Source organism: Panthera tigris, chromosome B1, assembly GCF_018350195.1.
Source record: "Panthera tigris isolate Pti1 chromosome B1, P.tigris_Pti1_mat1.1, whole genome shotgun sequence".
Lineage (NCBI taxonomy): Eukaryota > Metazoa > Chordata > Mammalia > Carnivora > Felidae > Panthera > Panthera tigris.
The window spans coordinates 6,990,026-7,017,830 of NC_056663.1; the positions used below are offsets into that span (position 1 = coordinate 6,990,026).

Sequence of the window (27,805 nt, forward strand, 5' to 3'; positions counted from 1 at the left end):
CTCACAGCCGACTGTAGCTCCCTAGTTCTCTTTGCTGCAGTCACACTGGCCTCGTCCTGCTGCTCCACAAACACATACAGCATCTTGCCTCCCTGGGGCACTGGCACTGTCCTCTCTTCCCCCTGGGATGCCTTCCACCCGCCAAATGCAGAGGGCCTGCCCCCCCACCCCTGCCACTCTCTGCCTGTACCCAGGGAGGCTCCCCCACCTCCCGCACCCAGCCCCAAGCCCCTGCCTGACAAGGTGTCATCCCTTCCTGGATTTTTCTTATTCCATGTCATTTATCACTTTAATACATCATACATTTTACTCACCTGTCATGCTTATTGTCTGTCCCTCTTGGTAGAGTGTGGGCAGAGATTTTGTTCATCGCTGGACTTCTGGTACCCAAAACAATGCCTGGGCTGCTGTGGATGCTTACTAGATATGTGTTGAATGGACGAGTGAATGAGTGAGTGAGTGAATGAATTAATGGATGAGTGAACGAATTAATGAATGGATGAGTGAACAAATGGATGAGTGAACGAACTAATGGATGGATGAGTGAATGAATGAGTAAATGAATGAATGGATGGATGGATGAGTGAATGGATAAGTGAATGGATGAGTGAGTGAATGAGTGAATGGATGAGTGAATGAATGAATGAGTGAATGAGTGAATGGAAACAGCGGCCCCAGTAGAGAGATTTAAGGAGAAAGGTGACACGCTAGACGTGTATTTGCAGGGAGGGCGCCAACGCTCCCTATCTCCCTCTCAGCCACCCCAACATTCTGTTTCCTTTACAAACTCCTCACACATACACCTTCCCCCCTTCTCGATTTCATACTTAATCACTATTCTGACTCTTACGCCAAAGGCAAAAATGAAAGGCTCCTTGAGTAAATGTTTGCTCTCACTGCTTAGGAGACGCTGGCATTAAATACCCGAGGCTATGTTCCTAGTGGAGTCCCATCTCCGGCCCATGTCCCTCAACCAGACGGAACGGAGACAACGTGGGGGCAGAGGCATCCTTGCCTTTGTTCCGGGGTCCCTGCTTGTTGTCCGGGCCCACCTTCCTTTGCAGGACGACCCACCCCCTTTCCCGTGCTCATCTTCTAGACCCACGCTGTCTCACGTCCCCTCCCAGAGCCCCTGCCGAGTGCTGCAGTGGTTCCCCCATTCTGTGCCTCCCTGAACTGTTAGCATCACTCAGCCAGGTCCTTCTGCTGCCCCGAAAGCTGCCCCTCACGAAGGATTGCTAGCCTTCCACTCGGATTTCTTGTCTCCCTGCCTCTCCCGGAATCCGCATGGGTCCCTTCACGCCCCTGCGGGGTGTCCTGAATGCCTGATCCAGTACAACGTGTCCAGAGCCAACCTGGTCTTGTCCATGTCCCTCCTGCTCTCTCTTGTCCTGTGTGAGCTGCCTCAGTTAACCGTTCTTTTCTGTCCCATGCCCTTCCTTCTTCTCTGTCACCAAACCTGAGAACCCCACGTCATCGGGGACCCAGTTCTTTCCCCTTCCTAGCCATTATCTCCACCTTGGTCGCTGAATGGCTGTTCTGGATGTCCACAGTTGCCATCAGCCCTTAACTGGTATTCCTGCTTCTGGTCTCATGCATTTCTAATCCACCCCCAAGTCTTTCATTAGAAGGAACATTCTAAAATTGAAACTATGATGGCGTCACTCCTCTGGAGGTACCTGATAACCCCCTCTTGTTTAGCAGCTGAGATCTGGAGCACCATATTTATTTTCTTTGACAACTTCTCACCATTTTCCTGCACGCTCCTCATTTGAGACTTGTAATCAATCCGTCTCTTTCATAGTGATGCTGAACTTCTCACCATTTGCTTAGCAAACCATTCTTTCACATCTTCATGCCTCTCTGCAAACTGTACCCCTTGCCTGGGAATCTCTGCCTCTCTCTTTTGCTTAACAAACTCCTATTCATCCTCCAAAACCCTGCTCGAATTTCCCCAGGAATCCTTTCTTAAATCTCTTATATTTATCTGCTCCACATATTGCCTTGGATATATTTACATGATAAAATGTGTGGCATTTTATTTTTTAAGTTTATTTTGCTGTGTTTCTCACATATTCATGTTTCCAATTTGTTACATTTCTCAGTGCCCAGGAACAAAATAGGTACTCAAAAATATTTTTCTCTTTTTTAAAAAAAATTTTTAATGTTTAATTTTGAAAAAGAGAGAGAGAGAGTGATCATGAGCAAGGGAGGGGCAGAGAGGGAGGGAGACCCAGAATCTGAAGCAGGCTCCAGGCTCCAAGCTGTCAGCGCAGAGCCTGATGTGTTATTTGAACTCATGGAACCATGAGATCATGACCTGAGCCAAAATCGAGAGTCGGACGCTTAACCAACTGAGCCACCCAGGCGCCCCTTCTCTCTCTTTTTTAAATGTTTATTTATTTATTTTTTGAGAGGGGGTAACGGGTAGAGAGAGGGAGAGAGAATCCCAAGCAGTCTCTGCATTGTCAGGGCTGAGCCCGATGCGGGGCTGGAATCATGAACCATGATATCATGACCTGAGCCAAAATTAAGAGTCAGATGCTTAACTGACTGAGCCACGCAGGCGCTCCTCAAAAAATATTTTTATTTTTATTTTTATTTTATTTTTAATTTCTTTTTAATGTTTATTTTTGAGAGAGAGACAGAGCGAGAGCAGGGGAGGGACAGACAGGGAGACACAGAACCTGAAGCAGGCTCCAGGCTCCAGGGCTCTAGGCTCCGAGCTGTCATCACAGAGCCCGATGCGGGGCTCGAACCCACGAACTGTGAGATCATGACCTGAGATGAAGTCATGGCTTAACTGACTGAGCCACCTGGGCGCCCCCTCAAAAAAAATTTTTTTTTTTTTAAACAAGAGAAGGAATGACTTGAATGCTTTCTTGTGAAAGTTTATTACATCCACATCTACCAGCAAAAACTGTTGATTTTTGAGGATTTTGTCCATGTCAGGCTAAGTCACTTTCTCTAAGGGCAGGCATAGTGGGTTTTCATCTCTCTTTTAGTTGGAATAACATGTCAAAACTCTCCAGCTCAGATGACAAAACCTCAGCTAGCCCATGCTCAGTCCTTTCTCCAAAAACTCCTATGTCTGCGTTAGGGACAGGACCCAGAGAGCTGGCGAGGGGACCAAACTCTGGCTTCTGTGTCAGCAAGTTCAGTTCTGATGTAAACAGCAGGCGTATTTCTTTTTAAAGCAGTAACCCACTTGTGTTTCCATATAATTACAGTATTCTTGACAGTAGCCTTCACTTTTCTTGCAGTTGACCACTTTGAAATCCGGTTCCGGTTCTGTATAAAGAGAGATCCGACATTAGCCTCTTAAGACCATCTCCAGACTCGAACAGGGATCATCTGAGTCCAAAGGGACACGGCGGAGGTTGCCCGTAGGTGGGAAACAGGTTTCTTTTGTATGTGAGCACTCACAGTTCCCTGTAGTCAGCCTGAGAGTGTACAAATCAGATCCTCGATTCTGGCTTGAAAGCCACCTCTACTCTCCCTGAGACACAAGCTGCCGGGTCAGAGGCAGTTGGAAAGAGACATGGTAAGAGATGTATCACGATATAAATGTTCCACTTTCAACAATATAGGATGTTATGCAAGGGGACACGGAAGGGCTCTGCGAGGCTGACTGACGAGTGACACAGCCCTCCCAAGTGCAGACTTCAGTGGGATGGTCCTGCGAGGAGGGTGGGAGCCATCTCTGTAAGGGAGATGAGAGGTAGCCAAGGGCAGATTTTGAAAGTGAAAATGACTTCTAGTTCCGCCTCATTCTGGGGAAGCGCCTGGAAGACTGTCTTGTGCCTCTGAGATGTGCCGGTTTACTTGAGGAATGTGAACTTGCTCCCTCACTCTACGTTTCAAGCCCTGCGGTTAGTAAAGATGAATTTTTGTCTTAAATTATATATTATGAAGACGATTGATAGAAAAGGCAAGGGGCAAGTGTTAGGAAGAAAAAGTGGGGCGCCTGGGTGCCTCAGTCAGATAAGCACCCGGCTCTGGTTTTCAGCTCAGGTCATGATCTCACGGTTCGTGAGTTTGAGCCCTGCATCGGGCTCTGCACTGACAGCGTGGAGCCTGCTTGGGATTCTCTCTCTCTCCCTCTCTCTCTGCCCCTTCCCCCGCTCACACTCGTGAATTTGAGTCCCGTGTCAGGCTCTGTGCTGACAGTTTGGAGCCTGGAGCCTGCTTCAGATTCTGTGTCTCCCCCTCTCTCTCTCTCTCTGTCCTTCCCCAGCTCTCTCTCTGTCTCTCTCTCAAAAAATAAGTAAACGTTAAAAAAAAAATTAAAAAACAAAAAGAAACCCATGGCTCCATTTGGGAGCAAGACCCCCAGCCCTTTGCCCTCTGGAGAAGGAGTGGCCTCTCCATGTGCCAGTCACCCTGGGATTTAAGGCTTGTGTCGCTGCATTTTGGTTACCTCCTCTGTGCAGAGTGGTCTGCCTCCCGACTCACTAGTACCTTGAATCCCAGCTGAAAATCCTATTTTTGTACTTTGTTAAACATGCCGTTATATACAGAAATTTAATAACTTTTGAGAGAGAAAGGGGGTAATCTTAGAAAGAGAGAAAGACAAAAATAGAACAGATGGGGGGCCCTACAGATGTTTATTCACTCGGTAAATTAACTCACTTGCTCATTCCTTCAAGGCTGAATGATGTAGGACATTTTAGTGTGCCATAACAGGGTCAGGGGAGGGGGACATTCTCTGAATCAGCTGGGAAACAAACACGTAACCATGTATTTAAATTCAGTATAATCCATCCACAGTCGAGTCTGCACAGAGTGATTTGGGAATGTAGAGAACAGCCAAATAAGGTCACAGAGATTATCAAATTTAAATGGGTGTTAAATGTAGCGTCGAAATGGGGTCTTGAACTAAAGCTAGCTGTGCTCCACAGGGTTGTGCAAGGACACGAAAGAGCAGAGCATTTTCTAGGAGTCACCGCATGGCTTGGGGACCACAGCGGTGTAATGGTGGAAAATGTGGGTTAACCCAGCGTAGTGCCAGACCAACACAGACGTGTACAGCTGGGTGAGCATTTTAGGGTGTATTCTCTTAGTTGTTTATTTTTCAGGCGTACTTTTGAGATACTGCATTTCTAGACACAGATTGAGGTATAATGTTAATACAGGAAGTAATGAGAGTCCTTCCCCAATTCAGAGGAGAAGCCATTAGGGAGAGAATTTTCTTCATAAAGAGTATTTCTCCAGTAGACTCAAATGCAATAGGAAGTAGAAAAAACAGTAGGAAAATAAAAATGCTTCGGAAAATTGTGTTGCAAAAATACTTATTATGGAGGAAATTCTCTGTCTTCATTGCTTCTTCTCTGAATTGGGGAATGAGATGGCAGTGGTCAGTGATGCCCGGTCACAAGGTTGCACTCTGTGTGGGGCACTGGGATGGAGCAGATGCCCATCAGGGCCAGTCTGAACATAGGGAGGCTGCGCGCTAGGACGGAAATCACAGGTGGGGAAGGCAAGAAAAAATTCAAGAGTGATGCACACGGAGAAGCGTAGGCAGGAAGCGAGGGCAGGGTTTCGGGGAGAAAGAAACAGGTATGTCTTAAAAGGAGTGGACTGAGACCTCTTCCTGGACAACAGCCCTGGAAGTCTTGCTTATATTCTTGAAGTTTCCACTCTTGACTGCCATTTGCCAGCCGCACAATCTTAGACACGTTATTTTGGACAAATGTGGACCAATCTCCCCAACGCCCTCATGAATCAAATGGGAATGACCCCGTGTCATAGATCTACAGTTAGGATAAGTGACACACACCTCGTGTTGTTTATATTGTTGTGCAAGCACCATTTTGTCTTTTCACCTTCCCTTGGGAGGAGAACCTGGGAGTGGGTCCCCTGGGAGCCCAGAGCCCCCCTCCAAAGGGATTGAAGAGAGGAGAGGACGATGCAGGGAATAATGTCGCAGGATCTGAATTCCTGGCTTCCGTCTGCCAACACCCTCGTGTGTTCCCTGCTCTTGCCCACTGAGTGTCCAGCCTCTTGTTCCCTGACTCAGGGTCAGGAAAGAGTTTGGGACTAAGGAAGCATCTTAGAAATGACGGTCTTCTCTAGGTCCTTCCAGATTGCTTTCAGGCTCCACGTGGGGGTTGAGGACCGACCAGAAAGGCGGCTGAGGGCTCTTTGGCTTTGTCATGCCTGTGTTCCTCAGACCAGTGCCCCATCCTCCACACACCCCACCCTGGGGCATTCCCTGTGAGCTCACAGGTCACCCCGCCCTCTTCGCAGGTATTCAGTAAATGCCTAGATTGAAGGAACTCGAGGCCAAGGGAGCGGGCACGAGGGTGTCTTACTCAATGTCATATCCTCCGGGTCTCAGGTTTGGGTGAAGCTCTCCCCTACCTCACAGGCACAGACCCCTTCCCATCTCTTCATTCACTGAACATTCCTGGAGTCACCTACCCTCATAAGGGGGAGTACGCGGTAAGATGTGGCGTTTCTCTTGGTGGTGTAGCAAATGAGACCCGTTTGTTCTTTGTCCAGGAGACTCTTCCCTGGGTTCTCTGGGACCCTCAGTGCCTTGAAGATCCTCATTTCTGGCTCCGGATAGTCCTGTTTCCGAGTAAATATGCAGCATTTTTAGAACTCTCTCTCTTTTGAGAGGACCCATGAGGATGAGGTCCTTTACTGTAGGGGTGGGTAAAATGGAGGGTCGGGGGGAGACTGGGAGTCCCTGCTGCTCAATGGGTACAAAGTTTCAGTCCTGTAACATGGCCGCAGTCCAGAGATCTGCTGTGAAGCACTGTGCCTACAGGTAGCAGTATGGTATTGTGCACTTCAAAGTTTGTTCAGAGGATAGATCTTTTAAGTGTTCTCATCACAAAATAACACCACCATAAAGGGACAGAAGAAAACTTTGGGAGGGGTTGCGGGTGGCTCTTACCTTGGCTATAGTGTTGGTACCTAGAGTGTTTGCAAATGTCCAAACTCATCAAACTGTTCACAGTAACTATGTGTGGGTTTTGGTATAATAAGTGTACCTCAGTAAAGCTGTAAAGAAAGAGAGTGAGCAAATAGAGAATGGCATGGAATGGGTTGGAAGCAGGGCAAATGTGTGTGTGTGTGTGTGTGTGTGTGTGTGTGTGTGTGTGTGTGTAGGGGGGGAGGGAGAGAGGGAGAGAGAGAGTATGAGAGATAGACTGAAAGAGAGAAGGAGAGGGAGAGAGAAGGAGAGGGAGAGAGAAAGGGAGAGAGAGAGAAGGAGAGGGAGAGAGAAAGGGAGAGAGAGAGGAGAGGGAGAGGTGAGTGAGGACTGAAGAGGGCCGGCAGTGGAGGCCACCTGGAAGCCAATGAGTGTCCCCAGTGAGTGTGCCCCAATATAGTTGTTGAGTGAGACTCCCTAACAGGATCATTTATGATGCAGGCTGCCTTCTCTGTAAGGAGCAGGTGAATATTAAAAGGCTGAGGAAGTGTGGTCAGGGTCAGGACCCTGTCTGCTGGGGAGCCAGGGCCATCAGCACATTCAAGGGGTCACTGACAAACCCATCAAGAGACTGCTGCCTGAGAACCCCACCAGGAAATGCACCTGTGGGCTTAGTGTCTCACGCCCCACCCGGACGCCCTGCCTGGTCGCCCTGCCTGGAGATGACCGTTGCAGAGAGACTCAGTCCCCAGGACGAGGTCACATTTCCCATTTACCTGGAAACAGCAGAGCCACAAGGAGGAAGCTGGGGAATACAGAGAGGGATGGCTTCATGTCACCAAGGGGACAGCTGTCTGAGGAGGTCCTGGGGCTGGCAGCAGGGCTCCCTTTATAGCCCTGAGTTGCAGGGCGGGGGCCTGTAGGTGGGAAGAGCTGAAATCCGGAACGGTGTTCTCGGCACCGAGAACAGTCAGTGTGTTATTTTCCCATGGGCAGCGGAACAAACATGGGAGGCATTTTCCTCAGGAAGTGAAAAGTATGCCTGAATGCCCTGGGTGGGTTTGGTGACTAAGAGAGGACGGAACAAAGAGAAGAGGAGCAGAAGGAGGAAAGAGAGAGAACAAACGTCATTAACACAAAAAACCAACTTCCTCAAGAGTCTATTAAAGCGCTGGTGCGCATTGAAATGGTGACATAAATATGGCTGTCGTCCGGCTTCTACCCTGGCTTCTGAATGTATTTATTTCAGTGTAAAAAATCAGGCAGGAAAACGTCAGGCATTTCAGGGATGGCCTGATTTTTCACAACTGTCATTTCCTGAAGTTGTGTGGGTCATTCCAAAGTCATTCCAGATTTCATTTCTGTTCTTTTCTCCCCGCGTTCCTTGGCTTCCTCTGCTTCTCCTTCATCTCTGTGTCCTCCCCATTTTGATTTTAATTCATCTGACTCTTCATTTTTCCCTCCTCTTTTAATTCTTGTCTTTTCCTCAGAAATTATTGATGCCATTGGGTCCAATTCAATTCTGCTTTTAAAAAAATCTGTGATTGAGTCTGAGTTTTCTCGTCTTGTAATAACTTTTTAAAGTTTATTTATTTTGAGAGAGACAGAGCAAGTAGGGGAGGGGCAGAAAGAGGGAGAGAGAGAGAAGCCCAAGCAAGCTCTGCACTGTTAGCACAGAGCCCGATGCAGGGCTTGAACTCACAAACTGTGAGATCATGACCTGAGCTTAAACCAAGAGTTGGACGCTTAACCAACTGAGCCACCCAGGCGCCCCTATTCTTTTTTTTTTTTTTTAATTTTTTTAAAATATTTTTATTTATTTTTGAGACAGAGAGACAGAGCATGATCAGGGGAGGGGCAGAGAGAGAGGGAGACACAGAATCCGAAGCAGGCTCCAGGCTCTGAGCTGTCAGCACAGAGCCCAACACGCGGCTCAAACTTATGGACTGTGAGATCATGACCTGAGCTGATGTCAGACACTTAACCAACTGAGCCACCCAGGCATCCCAGGTGCCCCATTCTTGTTTATTTGAGTGGAGCTCTTGACATTCACAGGCTAGGCCATTATTTCCCTAGGGGTTTGCAAAATAGTGATATTCTCTTGATGTTATCATTCTTTGTTATCATTCATTTATTAGCTGGGCTAACATTTGGAAGAAAAAGGGAAGTCAAATGTTTTAGGGCTCCCCTTTCCTTACCAGATTTCAGGACAGTGGGTCTGTGGGGGGGGGGGGCAGATCAGCTCTGTGCCATGTCTGCAGGATGTGACCCTCCACAGACATCCATGTGGGCCAGTCCCTTGTCGTCACATAACATTTCTTTAGTCTTGCTCCCTGGAGGTCTATGCCTTGAATTAGAGTGTTTGCTAAATGAATTGCACTTAATATTGATTTATTTCCTGTTTTAATTAATAAAAGACATTACTAACTGCTGAGCAAAACTGATCAGAAGAGAAAACTCATGCTAGCAAGCTCACCTGATGCAGTTCAGGCCAAAAATATAAAAGAAGTTCACTTAGGGGGCGCCTGGGTGGCTAGTCGGTTAAGTGTCCGACTTTGGCTCAGGGTTTGTGAGTTTGAGCCCGGCATCAGGCTCTGTGCTGACAGCTCGGAGCCTGGAGCCTGCTTCAGATTCCGTGACTCCCTCTCTCTCTATCCCTCCCCTGCTCATGCAGTCTCTCTCTCTCTCTCTCAAAAATAAATAAACATTAAAAAAAAAACTAAAAAAAATAAATAAAAGAAGTTCACTTAGGCTTGTGGCTGATTAGCTGTATTTTTTGGTTTGGCTGTTATGTTGAAACACTCACTTAACCCACTTTGCTTTCTCCCTTATCCCAACTATGCAAGGCCATTTTGAGGCTCCCCCACACGCTCTCCACTGAGTGAAGGCACTTAGCAAATTCTTGTGACAGTAAAACCTTGGTTTGCGAGCATAATTTGTTCCACAAACAGGCTTGTCATCCAAAGCACTTGTATATCAAAGCGAATTTCAAGGACCATTGGCTCAGCTGTGATCATGTGACATTGGGCGTCACATACTACTCCTATTGCAAGACCTCACTTGTTTATCAAGTTAAAATTTATTAGAAATATTTGCTCATCTTGTGGAACACTCTCAGGAACAAGTTACTCGCAATCCAAGGTTTTAGCGCAATTGGATTAGCTGCAGCCACTGGGAACGTTCCAGCCGTGAGGGGACTCAGGAAGTGAAGGCTCAGAGTTCCAGCTGCTGCAAGGACCCGGCCCCACCGGGTTTCAGTACGTCAGAGGAATGGGCCAGTTGGCATTCCGCGTTTTCAGACAGCAGGGGTAGATGTTGGGGCAAGTTCCGATGAAGAATTCCCCTGTTTTACAGCGCCTCCGGCAGCGGGCGGTCCCATAGCCGCATATCTTGTCTGTGTCAAATTCATTTCTCACTAAATAACAGAATAAATCAGTGCGATTATCATGCCTGAAGACCAGGAGGCGGGACTTTGGCAGTGGTTTCGCGGGGATAGTGACTGAACTGACTTGAGAGAATACCCTGGAACCCTGGTGGAACAGACTTCCCAAGCCACCTCCTCCCTCTGCTCTCCTAGCTGATGGACCCCACCATCTGATTCTCTTCCAGATGAGAAGAGAATTTTAAACATTAAAATTAAACATTAATTGGCTCTTGTCACATCTCTTCTCAAAATCCCTACAATAAAATCCCTGCTATCACTTTTTGGTTGAATCCAAGCAAGCCCTTTACCATGAGCTTCGAGCAGCACTGGCCTCTGTTCAGGGCCCAACACTCTTCTCCCTGGAATACTCCCCCCTCCTCCCACGAATGACCTCCTGGAATCTCCATGTCACAACGATGGGGGATCTCTCCCTGTTCTTCTCATGTGCCCAAGCGCCCTGGAAGTTTTTTATTCCTTCACGACATCTTTCCCAAGTTGTAATTACATGATGTTTTCAGTGACTTGGTCTTCCTGATTGAATTCTAAGTTCCCCAAGTGGGAGACGATGTTCATGTTCCATTCACAAATTATGGGCTCGCCCAGTGCCCAACATGTGCTTAAAAACCAACCACCTATTGGGGCGCCTGGGTGGCGCAGTCGGTTAAGCGTCCAACTTCAGCCAGGTCACGCTCTCGTGGTCCGTGAGTTCGAGCCCCGCGTCAGGCTCTGGGCTGATGGCTCGGAGCCTGGAGCCTGTTTCCGATTCTGTGTCTCCCTCTCTCTCTGCCCCTCCCCCGTTCATGCTCTGTCTCTCTCTGTCCCAAAAATAAATAATAATAATAATAAAAAACCAAAAAACAAAAAACCAACCACCTATTGAGTGAACGTTGGGACAGAGAGGACGAGCATAAAGCAGAAGCGACCTGAGCAAGGGAGAGCGGAACAGACAGAGGAGAGGAGATACCTACTGGGCTCACTGGGCTGAACCCTGGGACTTTGGTTTCAGCTGCTACATGTGAAAAACCTGAAAGTCTCCACTCCCACCCTTAAGGTAAGAAAAACTCTGAACAAACTGAAAATCGATGATTTTTCTTGGACCCATCAGAGAACTTAGGTCACAGGGCAAACCACTGCTCCCAAATTTGGAGAGAGTCACAGCGCAGATGGGCTAACCTGGGGCAGAAGCCTCTGGAGCCTTAAAAGGGTAGGAACACTGTGGTCATGTTGACAAATTTCCAGAGGATGAGTGAGGGCAAGCCTGAATCAAATGACTGAGGGCCACAGGGGAAGGGACCCCACTGCTTCCTGGGTTTTAACTCCAGGACGCCCATGAGGTAATCACGGTGAAAAGCCAAGAAGTAATCCCCGGTGGCCCTGGCAAGGAAAAGGGAAAGTAATTATGTGAAATGTGTCCAGGGAGTTTTCTACAACAAGAGCTGACTCTCCCAGGAAAATGATTTTACTAAAGCTTTATCTGGAGGAAGGACATGCCCCCTACACCAGCCCACCCAGCTTCCTCGTTCAAGTGAATGGGACACCCTAGGACGTATTTGTGAAGGTCACATTGCAGGGACACCAGCCAGGAACAGACTGGTGTTTCTTTCAGTATGGTGGAGTCCTGATCATGAATATTTATTATATACTCATGGATATCTATTTTATACCAACACTACTTAATTTCTTTTTCCCTAAATGAATTCAATTTTTGTGTTCTTTTGGCACACCTGTGTCATTGTTTGTTTGAAGTTCGTCCACATGTTCTGGCACTACAAAGTTGCTCTGGGTTTATCTTGTACGTTCTCTGCTCCCGTCTTAGAATCACCCACTTCTCCAAGGATCCCTGACTCCTTCCATTGGTGAATGGAATTAAAAACCAGTATTTGAGTGCCAGGTGTGCTCATAGTTGCTGGAATGTTCTTGCTTCCAGGACCTCTAAGCTGACAGAGCAAGGATGTACATATTTGTTTAATAACACACACACACACACACACACACACACACACACACACACACACACCAATAAATATTTGTATATGTAACCATCTGTATGCAAGCCAGGTCTCCACCTGTCATCCATCCCCAGGTGGGTCATTCTATCTTTTCCCTGCTTATCTATAAACTCCCTCTCCAAACCTGGCTCCCACATCTGCAAGCCCGGTACTTAATTGTTCAGTTCCGGCTATAAGTGCATAGCAAGATCTGAATTGCTAAGCTTGTGTTACCTAACAAATACATCATCGGCTAGAGTGCCATGCTCTTGTGCATTGTACTAGATTATAGACTTCTTTTGTAACTGCCCACGTTACCCAGGCCGGCATCCCCTTCCCCCTGGCCTGCAGGAAAGTTGTTTTATACATTTATGATACAATTAGATCTGCATTTCACCCTGGGGTAGCCCTGACTTCCAATTAACTCTGTTAATTTGCACAGTGAACCTTAGTTCACCCTTTGGGCTGCTTGGTTCTCAGGGTTTAACAAAGGCAGAGCATCATGCAGAAGTTTGATATTCTGCCCTAGCACATTCCCTGTGTTTCACCCCTGGCCGACCCCCTGGCAACCGGGGCAAAAGATCACTTCTTTTCACGATCCCTAGTTTTCCCCTTTCCAGAACGCCATATACATGGAATCATGCCGTCTATAACATTTTTAGACTGGCTTCTTTCACACAGCAATATGCACTTAAGGTTATTCTGTGTCTTTTGGTGACTTGACAGCTTACCTGTTTTTTATTCCTGAATAATATTCCATTAGTTGGATGAACCACAGTTTGTTCTCAGCTCACCTACTGAGGGACATCTTGGTTGCTCCCGGTTTGGGGTGATTATAAACAAAGGTGCTATAAACATTCCAGGTAGGAGTTTGTTTGGACCTAAGTCTCTAATGTTTGACAAGGTTGCAACAGTAAATCCAATGGAGGAAAGACAGCCTTTTGAACAAATGCTGGAGCAACTGAACACCCACAGCCAAAACAGAAATGAGAACAACATTGACCATCTTCACAGCTTTTAGAAAAATTAACTCAGAATGGTTCATGGATTTAAGTGTAACTGTGAAACCATTAAGCTTTTAGAAAAGCACATAGGAGAAAATCATCTAAGACTACACAAAAAGATCTGAGACTTGACTCCCAAAGAAACCATGATCCATAGAAAGAAGCTGGACTTCACAAAGTTAAAAAAATTGCTGCTCAAAAGATCTATTAAGAGGTTAAAAATGCAATGAGTATTGGGGGAAAATATTTGGAAATTGCATATCCAACACATGACCCATTTCAAGAATATATCAAGGACTCTCAGAGCTCAACAGTGAAAACAAGAAAAAATCCAATTAGAAAATAAGTGTGAGCCATCCATCTCGCTGAAGGTACAAAGGTGGCAAAAACAAAAAACGAAACAAAACAAAAAAACAAAACCACAGGATAAGGTGTTAAACATCATGATATTTTAGAGAAAATCAAACTAAAATGACATATAAGCTGTTGATGACAAAAACAAAAAAATCGTGGCAACTTTTTGCAGCAGATGCTAGCTAGGGTGTGGATAAGCTAGGTCACGCTTACATTCCTGGTGGGAGCGTAAAAACGGTACAGCTACTCTGGGAAACAGTTTGGCATTCTTTTGTAAAAACTAAACCTGCAACCATATGACTTGGCAAGTGCATGTTGGGACACTTGTCTCAGAGTAATGACAAGTTGTGTTTGCTCAAACATCTATAAACGTAAAAGTTTACAACACCGTTACGTGTCATAGTACCAAACTGGAAAGAACCCGGCTGTCCTCCAGCAGGTGAATGGTTCAATGAATCCTGGTACATCCACCCGGTGGACTAGATGCAGGGACAAAAAGGGAAGACCTACTGAGACACGCACCAAACATGGAGAGTCTCCAGACCACTACAGTGAGTGAGAAGTCCCCCAGAAGTTACCTACTGTAGGATTCCATTTATTTTATTTTTAAATTCATTTATCTTGAGGGACACAGAAAGCACATGCAAGCAGGGGAGGGGAAGACAGAAAAGGAGAGAGAGAATCCCAAACAGGCTCCTCACTGTCAGTGCAGAGCCTGAAGTGGGGCTTGAACTCACAAACCGTGAGATCATGACCTGAGCCGAAACTAAGTCGGTCGCTGAACTGATTGAGCCACCCAAGTACCCCTGTAGGATTCCATTTATATGACATTCCTGAAGGACAAGTTGTAGAAGTGGAGAGCAGATAAGTAGTACCCGGAATTAAGGTGGAGGCGGACGCAGGAGGGAAGAGGGTGTGGCCCTGAAAGGGCAACATGGCGGGGGTGGGTGGGGGCAGGGATCTCTGTGGTGATGGACTTGCTTTGTATCCGTGTCAGTATCTGGTGTTCGTATTGTATTGCCCTCTGGTTGTGCTATTAGGAAAACTGCATTAAACGGTAGAGATGTATCTGTATTATATTTTACAACTGTGCATGACTCTGTAATTATCTCAAAACAGAAAAATGTCATAAAAAAAGGTTGTTGCTTCAACAGGATTAAGTGCGTTGACCTTGGGGAATCAAGAGGGAAATAAGGCAAGATTTCTGACCCAACAGGGAACCAAGGCTGGATCTTAGGCCTGGGGAACATGACCAGGAATCCTTACTTGAACTGGGTAATATGAAAGCTTAGAGTCAGAAAGTGATTTGCCAAATAATAGAAAGTCATTCGGGGACCTGGATCCAGTAATTGTCTCCAATTAAAGCCATGGAGTCAAGATGATTAACTTATATATGTGTATGACACATGAGAATCCTTAATAAGTAAATTTATCTATCTACTTATCCTTAATATGTTCATTTCTCCACTTACCCATTTATCTATCATCTGTCTCAACAGGTGGTTGGGGCTGACTGCCTGAGGGCAAGTGAGAGGTTTGTTGATGTATAGTCTTTAGCAGTCCCCTTTAAAAAGAAATATCAGATCATTTGGGCAAAGTTCCCTTATCAAAAAATTATAGAAAAAGAAGGCAAGTAGGCAGGGACCATCAGGGTTAACTACTCACATTTCCTTTCTAAGTGAAGCACTTGACAAATTGATAAAAGATAGTCATTTATTTTTATTGAGGTGTCTTCTCACTGAAGAGACCAGAGTAAAAAGAAGACAAAATGAGGTCATTTATGTCACTCTGGAATGCCAGAGACTTCAGATTTAATCATTTGTATTCTTCCAACATGGCTGGAGGGTCAGGCAGCATTTCAGAGACTTCTGGCAGAGAGCAACAAGTTCTTCATTTTTCTGACAAGAATTCACGCACCTCCCTTGAAGCTTGGAGCATTTCTCGTCAAAAAACGCGTTCCTGGCTTTGTAAGGGAAGGAGCCACTGGGATTAATTCTCCTCTCAGATACATCCAGTTACCAGGTACAGTCTTGTAACTAGTTAGGAAAGATTTCTTTACAAGCTGACATGGTCTCATGCTGCCAGTAGATGAGATCGTAGGGAGATATTTTCTCTCTAATTTTTCTGTTTTTTTGTTTTAGGGGGTTAAAGACCAGGAAGAATACGTTTGTCTTGACATTTGGGGTTAGGCTGTGGGGGCTTTGGGAAGCAGAAGCTATTGTTCTTTTATCAGAATCTGTTAGCAGTACGTAATGATCACCTTGTCCTTGTAAACCCCTCCAGGGCAGGTAACTCCCCAACTCAGTGTCAAAGTGTTACACCCTGAGAATTGAGCAGGTCTGAGGCTGGGGACATGGCCCACGATTGGAGTAATAAACAGGGATAAATATATAGAAAGGGAAAAGTTTACTCTTGTGGGTGGAAGGGAAAAGATTGCTTAGAAAGGCTCATCAGATTTCTTTGCCACATTTCATAAAACGTGTTCAAGGGCCAGTAGGGGCATGTGTTGGGAGTGGTTCCCCAGGACTCCTCTTGTCTATTCTGTGCAGAATATAGTGGCTTTGGCCCTAGTACTTTATCAGTAGCCGTCCTAAGAGCAGCCTGCTTCAAGTTAAGGAGAGACAGACATCTTACTGGAATCAACATTTTAGATTACCTAATCCAGGTATATTTAAGGACAGGCATCAGATGTACACAAGTTGAAATTAATGTCAACAAACAAAGGTGACTAATTCACATATATGTAAAACTAAAACCAGGCGGATTGGTATTAGCATGTGTACTAATCATTTCTAGTATCTGCATATAAGTTCATAAGTATCAATACTCCGGTGTTTCAAAGCTCAGTGAACTTTGCCCCCCACTGCAGGGGACAGTACTCTATCCCCCCTCCTAATATTGTAAGGTCATCCCAGGCTGGAGGCACTGGACCTCACTCTTCGCAAGGGTCCTTGTATTATATCCAGTTAACAGTGATGGTCCAGAAAGAGAGAGCCTCTGCAAAGAGAGAGCATCTGTGTCTACAAGGATTCGGATGGATCATCACACACACCCATCTAGAGGTTAATGTAACTCTGTGTGTGTGTGCGTGTGTGCAAATGCAGATTAATAGGTCAGTTCCATCTGCTTATATAATTTTATATTGCCTTATTTTATATTGTGTTAACTAAATTATATAATAAACCTGACTGATCTGAAAAGGGGGCCTTGGTCAGTTTCCAATGTGTACATCGAGGTCAGTGGAATGAACAGCTCACCGTAGGTCCCGGATCCCGGTGCACTTGGCACACAATCAAACCACACAGGCTCACTGCAAAACAGACCGGCAACGCATACAGCTGGTGTGAGAATTCTGAGCCTCCTAAGGAGACATCTATAGCATCCGGCACAATTTGGACTCGTTGCAGGCTCTGAAAAGCCCTTTCTCTAGCTCTCTGGAAACTGGGGTGAGTCTAGTCTTGGATTTTATTTTGAGGAAGATCTGACTGGAGCCACTAGAGGTTCCCAGGAGCCAGAGGATGTGGCAGGAGTCCTGCTGTGAACTCTCAGGTCCTGGCTTCATTCCCGCTTATCTGTATGACTTTGAGAAGCCGCCTAGCCCATCTGAGGCTCAGTTTCTGCATCTGAAAAATATCTATAAAGCAAACCTTCCAAGCCTGAAGTGTTGGTCTGAAATCACTCAATTCGAAGTAGGGCAGAGTTTTCTTAAAGGTCCTGGCACTGGAGAACCGCATGCATTTTGTGGTGTGAAGTGTTCGTCACAGGTGCCCAGCTTCATGGTGTTGTGACGAAGGAGCAGCAGTTTGACACGTACGTTTGACCTGCGCCATGGCCGGTGTGAACGCGGTCTCCGAGCTCTGTCCCTTTCCTCGTCCCTTTTTGCCTTTTTCTGGCTCTCTTTCTTACCTGTCTCATCTCTATCACGACTATTTTTTACAAGAGCCACAGATGCCAACCCTAGCTTTTACATTTTTTCCCCAATTTTTTGTTTTTGTTAGTGAGCACGGAGCTGGGGACCAAAGGGCATCTTTCCTGGCATATCTTTATTTCCTCAACCCCGTGATACCCCATCTTAGAAAATCAGGGAAGATGCAATGGATTTATAGAAGAGACATTGGTCACCTCCCATAGTAAATGCTCCCCTGCAGGGCCACTGGGCTGACCACACCAAGGTGCTCACTGAAGCAGACTCTTTCTCTGGGCCACCACCTCTAGAAGCTTCCCTACAAAGACGTTCATTTTACCTGGGGCCAGAAGGAAGAGAACAGCAAAGAGAAAGAGGAATGTCCTCATGGCTCGAAGGGTCTTGAGAGATCAGCACAGTGTCCATGATAAAAGAGCAGCAAACACCCACATTTATACATTTCTCTGGACCAGAGAACATCTTGATCAGCGAGGCATGCCAGAAATGAGGACGTTTCCATGCTTTGCCAAGCCGAGCCCACATCTCAGTGGGTGTCACTCTGTCCGCAGCTCACTGCTTTTCTGATACTGGAAAGTTCCTAAGAAGGACAATGGGGAAGAAGGGAAGACAGAGTAGAGGGTTCCTTGATGATCAGGGGCAGATATATGCACCAGTAGGAAGAAAGATCTGGAATCTGGCAGTTTGGATTTCTAATCCTGACTATGCTCCTTAATAGCTTTGGTTCACTCGTATGTAAAATCAGAGTAACTACATAATATCATGATGGAGTCAGTGGGGTCTGAATTCCAGCTCCAATATTTGTGAGCTGTGTACATTCGGCAAGTGCCTTTACTGAAACATATGTTTTATTGTTTATTTTTTAAAAAGTGCTGATACTTTAAATACTATATACATCATTTTATTTAATCTGCAAACAGCTCCCTGGATAGTTATGAGCATATGGGATATTTGATATTTGATTAAGACTACAGATACATCAAATATCCATATACTCTGACCACAGACTGCCACTAATTTGATTATCTCTTTTTCCTAATCTGAAGTAAATCAGCTAAGTGGATGGAGAGAAAGGCCTGAATTACCCACTCTAATTCTTCCCTGTTGGGAAATACCTCTCTTTAATGTGACATTAGGGAGATGAGCCTCCCTCATCATCATTCTCCCTATTATTATTGCTACTGAAAATTGAAATATCTTAAAATATTATTAAAATAATCACAAACTCCTGAAAAGCAACCAAATGCTCGCTGTGTAACTGAAAACACGGTTTGTGAATGTGATCTGGATAAGACCATCAATTTACTTCCTCCTGCCATAGTAATGTCAATAAATGATTGAACGCACAAATAACTGTGATAAAAGGGACACGTTTTTAACAGAAGAATTGCAGATGGTCCCAGTAGACACCTCCCTCCAGGAGGTGAGGCTTGAGTCCTCCAACTTGAATGAAGGCGATTAATTCCAAAGAATGTGGGGAGGCAAGAGCGTCCCTTTAGCGCGGACAAAGCTGGCACCTTAAATGAGTGGCCAGGGTTAACATCAGGGGTGACCAGGCATGTCCCCAGCACATTCCCTGACACGAGGGACAAGGTGAGGAGCCTCAACCCTGTGTTATTCTTCTCCCAGACCCCAAACCCCAGTCCGGTTGTGAGAAAACCTCAGACAAACTCGAAATCTGTAGGTTAGTCAGTAGGAATATGACATACCAATGATAATTTCTTGGTTTTGACAAACGCATCGTGGTCATACTGTTAATAATTATTAGCATGAATGTTAACATCAGGGGCAGCTGGGGGAGGGGTATGTGAGAACTCTTCACTGTGCAGATTTTCTAAATTATTCTAAATTAAACAATTTGCTTAAAATAACTATGCGGGAATGTTCCATGTATCCTTAGCCTCAGTCACCATGAGATTTTTGTGAGGTGTGTGTATGTATGCGTACGTGTGTGTGTGTTGATTATATATTCGTATATGAAAAATCCAGTGAAGAATGATAGGTTGAGAGTCACCTGGGTGGCTTTGTTTAAGCGTCAGACTTCGGCTCAGGTCATGATTTCATACTTTGTGGATTCAAGCCCCGTGTCGGGCTCTGTGCTGACAGCTCAGAGCCTGGAGTCTGCTTTGGATTCTGTGTCTCCCTCTCTCTCTGCCCCTCCCCGCTCACACTCTGTCTCTCTCTTGCTCTGAAAAATAAATAAAACATTAAAAAAAAAGAATGATAAGCTGAATATACAAATTTTTTCTATTCCCTTCCAATCCTCACTTAAAAAATTTTAGGAGAGCCTGAGTGGCTCAGTTGGTTAAGTGTCAGACTCTTGATTTCTCCTCAGGTCATGATCTCATGGTTTGTGAGATCGAGCCCTGCGTCAGGCTCTGGGCTGGCAGCATGGATCCTGCTTGGGATTCTTTGTCTTCCTCTCAGCGTATGGTGTCTCAGTCTGTTTGAGCTGCTATAACAAAACACCCCAGACTCAGTAGCTTATGAACAACATTTATCACAGTTCTGGAAGCTGCAATACAAGACCGGGCACCAGCATGGCCGGGTGCTGGTGAGGACCCTCTTCTGGGTTGCAGATGGCTAACTTCTCACTGTGTCCTCCTTTGGGGGATTGGGACAGGGAGCTCTCAGGGGCCCCTTTTATAAAGGTGTTAATCCCATTCATGAGGGCTCCGTTCTCATGACCTAATCACATCCCAAAGGCTCATCTCCAAACATCATCACCGTGAGGATTAGGTTTCAACATGAATGTTGGGGGGACACAGACATTCAGAGCATGGCATATGTGATTTTGTCTGAGCACTCACAAATAGCCAACTAACTCTCCCAAGGGACGTGCAACATTGTAAGAGCTAAGATGTGTCCTACTCACACCTCACTGTGAGGAGGGCAGATAACTTTGAGTGGGCGAATTCCAAGGATGGGGTGTGGTGAGTCCCAGGGTTTGAGGGCTGCTCAGGGAAGAGGTAGAACCATGAGAGGTGTTAATCAGGTGGTACGTGGACAGGGTTGCATGAGGGGATGGGCCTCCCAGAGAAGGTAGCATGAGGCGCCCACCCCAAAGGGCCATGGAACTCCCAGGGGAGAGGGGTGCCAGACAGGGGCTCATAAGTCTAGATGATACCTCTCACCAGCAAGGTGAGAAGTCTTGGGATCAAAGCCCTAGAAGGCTGTCAGCAATTTGGAGTCTTACAGCTCTGGGATTTGTCTTATCTATGTTAGCAGATGTTGGGGGCACTTTTGTGGGGGTGTACAAAGCAGGTAGGCTCTAAATGGCTAAACAAATGATGATTTGTACCATATCCAAAGCAATTGGATATGGAAGGATTTGAGTTTGGAACAGGAGGCTTTGAGCTACAGAAGTGAGCATGGTAGGGACCACTCTATAGGGGCATCTCTGGCCTCATGATGGAGCAAGGAGGCCATCCAATCCCCATGACAAGGACTAGCCCTTTAATTTGAAAGTTTCTAGAGTCATCTTGTTTTCCTAAGACTAGAAGTTCACTCCAGGTCAAGATCAGCTACATAACGTGCAAGGGCCCATGTTCAAGAAGTAGGAAAAAGGCGCCATTAAAGGTATCTAGTTCTCTCGATCTGTCATAGTAATGCTTCTTTGCTATTTAATGTCACAATCTCCCAGGCACAAAGATACTTGAAGGACACTTGCAGATGCTCACACTGCCTGGGGATCCCCACATTGCCACTGCACATACGTGTGTGGTCCACCATCAGCCACTGCTGGACCGGCGTGTCTTGCTCCAGAGAGAGTCAAGCCAGGTGTTTCCCCCATGAGCCTGCCACTGCCATCTATGGTGGCTGGGCAGCTCTCAAGGATATGTCAATATCTGCTGCAAGCAATCCGTATTGAATTGTGGGCTGGAGAGAGGTCTGCTCCTGCCAGGTTGCCCACCTACACCACGGCACGGTCATGGCATGGGAGGGTTTGATGGCATGCTGGGCCCTAAGGCACTGCCATCACATCTCTAGATACATCTCCACTCAGTACGAGCTGGGGGTCGGTGGTGGCAGTGTTTCTGGGAGGGATAGGAAAGGAGGAGGCTGGGTGGGGCCCCCAGGGCTGGGGGCCAGGAACCCCCAAGAAGGTGAGGAGGGGAAGGAAGGCAGATCATATGGGGACTGAGGCTCTAAGGTCCCAGACTTGCTCCTATTCCAACCAGATTTGATTTACAGAGCACATATTCAAAGATAAAATTGTTAAGAATTGCAATACAGTGAGTGCTGAGCATTAAACCCCAAGGTAAGAACAGGGGTGTGCAGCTGCCCTCCTCATACTTGGCCTGGCTCCAGGTTATTAAAAATGCCTGAAAGCTGAAGGCTGAGGCTGTTAGGCTCAGCTCTCGTCCCCTAGTACCTATGTATTGCCTTATGTTCATGAAGCTGCCTTGTTTGAAGGCCACAGAAACAAATGTGCAGATATCAGCATGGCTGCACTTTCCAGGCCAGAAAAAGTTCACTGTGAGTTGGTGTAGTTGAAAAAGAATTTACATAAAAGTTGGACGCAAAGCAGGATAGACAGACATGTGAATGTAAGGCTGGTAATAATAGCCAGACACACTGATAGCCACTTAATACTCATTTCAGTGAGTCCTTTTAAATATCCTATGAAGTATGTACCTTTATTCCGTCCCCATTGTAAGATGAAGAGACAAGTTCAACAAAGTAAGCCACCTGCCCGAGGTCATACATCTGCTAACCCGCTCTGTCTGACCTCAGCCTGCCTTGTTCAGTTATCCTATTTTGCATTCCCAAGATGAAGAACAGAGCCTTGCAGAAGCATGGACAACAGGATGGGGCTTATTTGGGGGTGCAGGGATATAAGTAGTAATTTTGATACCTGTGTTCTTGATGAATGAAAAGGATGTGGAAATTCTGCCTTTGGGCTGCTAGTTGACATTGTCACAGGCTCGGGGATTCAGAGCTAAGTTGGTAAAATGACTACCACCCCCCCCCCTTTTCTCCCAGACCACCATAAAATTGAGATTAACCACCCCCCTTTCTTGTATGAAGGTAGTACAAATGAAAACCAGGGCAGTAACAGTGCACATTGCTTGGGCTTTTCTTACAGGGCACCAGGCTTCTTTCCAAGCACTTCCCTATGTTCCAAGCACATCCATATCCTCATCCCTACAGCTTGACAACAACCCTAAGAGACTGGCAGAGGAGCTGTGGGCTTCAAAGAACCAAGTGGATAGGCACAGCCATCCCCATCCCCCCAGCAAGCTTCAGCACAAAGCAAGCAGCAATTAGCATGAACACAAACAGTTCTTGGGTTGGTGCTCAGAAGTTAGGTGGGCAACCTGAGAAGATCCAGCCTCAAGGTGATGGAACGCAGCTCAGGAATGGACCAGCTCTGGGCATGTTGCGTCTGTCAATCACTATGGCTGCTCCTTAGTCAATGGAAGAGACAATGGAGCTGGGAGAGAGAAGGGGCTAGCAGGCTCCTACGTCCTGCATCAGTAGGATCAGTGCGTGGCTCCTGGTTTTCCAGCTCCTGGCCTCGTGTTCCTTCCACTGCCCCAGCCAGAATTCCCAGAATACAGGTCCTCCCATCATGTCAGTCCTTGATCCTAGGAAATGGAGCATGTCAATGTGCTTTCTTTATTGATTCACTTCATTGACCAAGTGTATTCCCCATTACTTTCAAATATAAGTGAGCCTCCTGTCCTCTCGCAGAGGTCCCAGACCTCTGCTCTGAAGAGTCTTCCCCAGAAATGACCCTGACCAGGAAGATGTCTTATATTGTCTTTGCCTTTTTCTTCATTTTCGCCCAGTTTCCATCAGGTAATTGCAAATGGATGGGATTGTGATGGGGGCAGCTCTTAAAGCCTGATGGTTCTTCTGTGGGCCACCGTAAAATTGAGATTAACAGTCAGCTCCCCACTGAAGTCCTCATGGGAATTTCTTGAATCTACAGTGGCATTTTCTCAGCAAACTACAATTCCCTCTCCCACCTACCCCCAACCTTTTTATTAAACTTCTTACTGGTTACCCAGAGTGCTAGCCTTCAGAAATAGAATAAAGATACAGCCTCTGTGATCTGCTGACCTTTGACAGCAGATGTGTGGAGCCAGGAATGTTGTTTTGTACAGCGTTATTTCCTGCACTGACTTTAAAATCCAAAATGTGCTATTTTGAATTTAGGGTGCCAGGCAGGACTCGAGTATTCCAAGCCACTTCCAGGAGGTAAGTTGAATCCCCTGTGTATAATTTCTACTTTTAAGACCTCTGACCTGTCAGCTCCCTCTGACTTCTGGAGGCAAGGTGTGATAGAAATAATCAGAAGAATAGAGTTGCCTGAAACCCCAGATTTCTGCCTCTCGTAGCCAGCATCATATCTGGGTTTGCTATCTCGCAGGGAAATCTCTTAGTTACTGAATTGGAATTTTGGCTACAGAGATTTGGACCTGGTAATGACCTATTGTCATTAGCTTGTGGTGCTAATGAAAGCAAGGTTACAGGATCAGGCTTGTACTGGCCAAGAAGCACTGCTCTGAGAACATGCTCGCCCACGTCTTACAGGCTCTGCCCCTAAACCCAGTAAGAGGTGTCCCAGCCTATGCTACTGGTCTCAGAAGGATCAAATAAAGGAGTGGTGAAATCTCACCGCCAATACAGAAGAGCTGTGCCCATTGAAGCACCCCCTGATCTCTTTGTATACTTATCTTCTGCAGGAAGAATGCGTATTATAAACAGAACCGAAAGAAATATCTCCGGAGAGTTGCAAACAGAATTTAAAAGTGTTTAGACAGCATTTTGGAGTGAGAAACAATTAAGGTTCTACTCATCACTGAGCACTTCCCGTGCACCAGGCAGTCTATTAACTTTATGTGGATTATGTCATTTAACCTTCAAAACGTCCCTAGGATGTGGGTGCTATTGTAACTGCTGTCTTATACAAGACGATGAAGATGGGACAAGATGAGACGTTAAATAATTGTCCCCGGGTGACAGAATGACAAGTGGTAAGCTAGGCTTCCAACTCAGGATGCCAGAGTCACAAAGTCTGAATTCTGTGATTCCCAACCAGGTAGGAAAGCGCCCAGCAATAGCCTTGAGCAGAGGTGGCATACAAAATCCTCAACAGACGGCAAGGCACTGAACGGTCAGACCACACCCTGCCTGAAAAGAGCAGATGCTGTCAAATAATCACTCCGCCCATTGCTTGTAAGCCCTGCATATAAACACAGCCAGAGCGGGTTAGCAGGAGAATGGGTGTTCTAATTTGGCAGCAAATGGGCATCTAGAGACACTCCCTGGCATTCCGAAGCGTAGGTCAGATTAGAAACACAACATAAGTCCATATCCTACCCGGTTCCAGGGCTGAAAATGCTGATTCCTCCCTGCCTCGGTAATGCAAGGCTCAGGAGGTAAGACGGGCTGGGGCATCATCTGAGTGAAGATGGGTGGAACTCACATAAGCTGGGAAGACAAGGTGAATGGCTGCTCACCCAGAAGTTCCCAGGTAAGGAAGAAGATTGGAACTCAGAAGGAGAAAATGATAAAATCAGCAGCTAGACACGAACAAGGAGTTGAATTGTTGTGTGGCGAGGAAGCAGGGCACTGGTTTTTCAGTGTTCTCAGGAAGCCTTCAGTAGAATGTTAGCTTGTGTCTGCCCTTGCCCCCAGTCAAAGCGGGTTGGAATAAAAGTCATCGGGGGCTTTGTTTCAGAGCCAGTAGGAATTCTTATCACAAGTTGTGATGAGTGCACTACATCTGACAGAAGAGATATGTGATGCGGACTTGGGCTTTACTAGAGCGAAGCCTGAGGAACAGATCTGACTCTAACGGTGGACTTCGTAGAACCAACTGGATAGTCACAGCCATCCCCATGCCCCCCGGGCAAGCTTCAGCACAAAGCAAGCAGCAATTAGCATGAGCACAAACAGCTCTTGGGTTGGTGTTCAGAAGTTAGGTGGGCAACCTGAGGAGATCCAGCATCAAGGTGATGTAATGCAGTCCAGGAATGGACCAACTCTGGGCATGTCACTGAGCCATGATGTGAGAGGGAAGGAGAGGGAGGAAACGTCTTCTTTGATGAGACAGGGAACATAAAATCCTAAATAGCCACTGAGGATGGGGAAATAAGTTGTCAAGGAGCCCAGTGAGTGGTTGTTGTAGTGAGACCAACCTGTAAGATTCCATGTAGCTCTGGGTTACTGACAAGAAGGTAGTTAATAGGAAAGAAAATAAGGGGTTGCAACATAAAGGTTGCCGCTGGAGAACCAGACCAGCAAATAAAGGACTCTTGGCTGGCAAAGGCACTACCTCCCTGGTCCATGAAAGTTATCCTGAAAAAATTTTTTGTGACCATGTAAAAAAGCTTTTGCTTAGAGTAACAACAGCAAAAAACAGCTAATTGACTAAATAGTGTTTGGCAAAATGTTCTCACATGAATTACTCCATTTGACCACTAAAAGAATTTACAGTGTAGACAAGTGTTTCTAGAATGTTCATTTGACAAATGAGAAAGTTGAGATCAGGCAGTTTGCAGAGGACACACACCATTTCCAGACCCCCCAAAAAAACCGCACCGAACTTCACCTCTACCTTCAAGGATCTTTTCAAACCACAAGATAGCCCTCTAATCTTTATCCTGTAACCTTTACAGAAGTATCAGGTATGTATTTTTATGCTTCTGTAATATACATGACACTTGGCCCCACTGTGCTTACTTGTGACACAGGCCAGGTTATAAACACATGAAGAACAAAGAATGTGCCGACCTCTTGCTTCAAAATTAAGTCTCCCCATCTCCATCCTGAGAAAAGCAGAGCTCTTTGAAAAATCAGGGCTGGCTCTTAAAAACACTCTTTATGACCATATAAACCCTCCCTTATTTGGGTGGCCTTTGATGTTCTCCCCACGTCCAGGGAGTCCCTGGACAGGTGTGTCAGCAGATCTTTCTGGTGTAGGTGACTTTGCTGCTTGTGAGCCATGCAGGCTCGGCCGGGGCAAGTGCAGAAAGATGTGTACTGAGGATGAGAAGCCTGTTGGACATTGCAAGCTGAACTTTTTCTGTTGCCGACGGAAGGTCAGCTGAACCCAATCGGCCCTCCTCCAGTCTTGGAAGCAGGCCTGGACTTTCAAAGGAGGGCAAGAGAAATTGGGTGGCTTTACCCAAGAAACACCATGAGTGAGTCTCAGAATCATTCCGGTTTCTTTCTCCCCTTGTTTTGTTTCTTTGCTTATTTTTTATTGATTTTAAAATCAAGATTCGAAGGTGCCTAAGAGCCTAATCAGATACTACCACTACAAATTTGTGGAGTACCTTGTCATTTGTGAGTACTTCCCCCATACTTTCCTCAGAGAACTCAATATAACCTTATGAAGTAGATTTTATTATCTCTATTTATATTTGAAGAAATTGAGACCCAGAGAAGCTGTCACTTCCTCAAGGTCATAGCCTGGGAGCCAGAAACGGACGTGTATACCCCCGTCATGTTCTGTGTATCTATCTATGTGTACCAATTTTAACAAAATAGAGAAACAGAAAGGACATCGCATTTGTGTCAGTGGACTTATAATTGTATAGAATACAAGAAATTATCCACGTCATTTCTTGGTATATCCATACATTGTCATTCTTCTAGAACTTATGGTGTATTTTTTAAGCAACCCATACCTACTCAATTAATGTCTGTGGCACCAATTTCTCACTTCTTTTCTTGCCTATAAATGAAAATGCCAGAGATTGACTTACAATGCTCAGCCTAGACTAAGCATGGATGGTTGACTATATAACTTTTTGCCTCATGAAATAAAATTTGTAGCTTCATACAATAAAGGTCAAAATTATTCATCCTTATGAGCAGCTACTCAAATTTGATCACTCAGTTTTTACATGTGAGACGAACAGTATTTTGCTTAATGTTTGAGCTACCGTCGTACGATTGGTCATTTTGCACTCCAGTACATCTTTTGGTCTCTCCTTGGTGGGAGAATGGTGGATGGGAGGAAGGGGTTCTCTCCCCCACCTCTCCAGCAGTGGCTGCCTCTCCCAGGTGCCCACACTTCAAAGTGTCTACAGGCAAAGAGCTCCGACTGGAGTTGTGCACCATGGCAGGACAGAAAAGTCAGCACTGGAGTGGACTGCACTCACGAGATTAGGGAGGGCAAAGGGGCGTGGCTTCCACAGACCCCGTGAATGCTACTCAAGGTCACTGGGCTGAAACCATCCTAAAGGGAAAATTCCCAAATAATGTGGC

General features: G+C 46.0%; 3 protein-coding genes across 3 annotated transcripts; 1 reads left to right on the top strand and 2 right to left on the bottom strand.

Annotated features, from left to right (window-relative positions):
- Positions 1–2,928: 2,928 nt before the first annotated feature.
- On the bottom strand, positions 2,929–7,792 carry LOC102953533 (sperm-associated antigen 11-like). The gene is made up of 3 exons (XM_007089216.3): positions 7,660–7,792; positions 6,424–6,573; positions 2,929–3,291 (listed from the first exon to the last, which is right to left on the bottom strand). Exons 1-3 carry the CDS (start codon positions 7,715–7,717, stop codon positions 3,158–3,160), a joined length of 342 nt encoding a protein of 113 aa, XP_007089278.1. The 5' UTR covers positions 7,718–7,792; the 3' UTR covers positions 2,929–3,157.
- Positions 7,793–15,464: 7,672 nt separating this feature from the next.
- Positions 15,465–17,946, bottom strand: LOC102963027 (beta-defensin 106A-like). The gene is made up of 2 exons (XM_007089246.1): positions 17,898–17,946; positions 15,465–15,616 (listed from the first exon to the last, which is right to left on the bottom strand). The coding sequence occupies exons 1-2, from the start codon at positions 17,944–17,946 to the stop codon at positions 15,465–15,467; spliced, it is 201 nt and encodes a 66-aa protein (XP_007089308.1).
- Positions 17,947–23,310: 5,364 nt separating this feature from the next.
- Positions 23,311–26,640, top strand: LOC107180269 (beta-defensin 105-like). Its single transcript, XM_015540697.1, has 3 exons — positions 23,311–23,380; positions 23,741–23,782; positions 26,513–26,640. The coding sequence occupies exons 1-3, from the start codon at positions 23,311–23,313 to the stop codon at positions 26,638–26,640; spliced, it is 240 nt and encodes a 79-aa protein (XP_015396183.1).
- Positions 26,641–27,805: the final 1,165 nt, after the last annotated feature.

Coding starts and splice junctions, on each gene's coding strand:
- LOC107180269 (XM_015540697.1), top strand. CDS start 23,311: ATGACCCTGACCAGGAAGATGTCTTATATTGTCTTTGCCTTTTTCTTC. Junction 23,381..23,740: donor TTTCGCCCAGTTTCCATCAG/GTAATTGCAAAT, acceptor TTTTGAATTTAG/GGTGCCAGGCAGGACTCGAG. Junction 23,783..26,512: donor TTCCAAGCCACTTCCAGGAG/GTAAGTTGAATC, acceptor TTTCTGGTGTAG/GTGACTTTGCTGCTTGTGAG.
- LOC102953533 (XM_007089216.3), bottom strand. CDS start 7,717: ATGAAGCCATCCCTCTCTGTATTCCCCAGCTTCCTCCTTGTGGCTCTG. Junction 6,574..7,659: donor TGTGGCTCTGCTGTTTCCAG/GTAAATGGGAAA, acceptor ACTCGGAAACAG/GACTATCCGGAGCCAGAAAT. Junction 3,292..6,423: donor GCGTACTCCCCCTTATGAGG/GTAGGTGACTCC, acceptor CTCTTTATACAG/AACCGGAACCGGATTTCAAA.
- LOC102963027 (XM_007089246.1), bottom strand. CDS start 17,946: ATGAGGACATTCCTCTTTCTCTTTGCTGTTCTCTTCCTTCTGGCCCCA. Junction 15,617..17,897: donor TCTCTTCCTTCTGGCCCCAG/GTAAAATGAACG, acceptor TCCCTTACAAAG/CCAGGAACGCGTTTTTTGAC.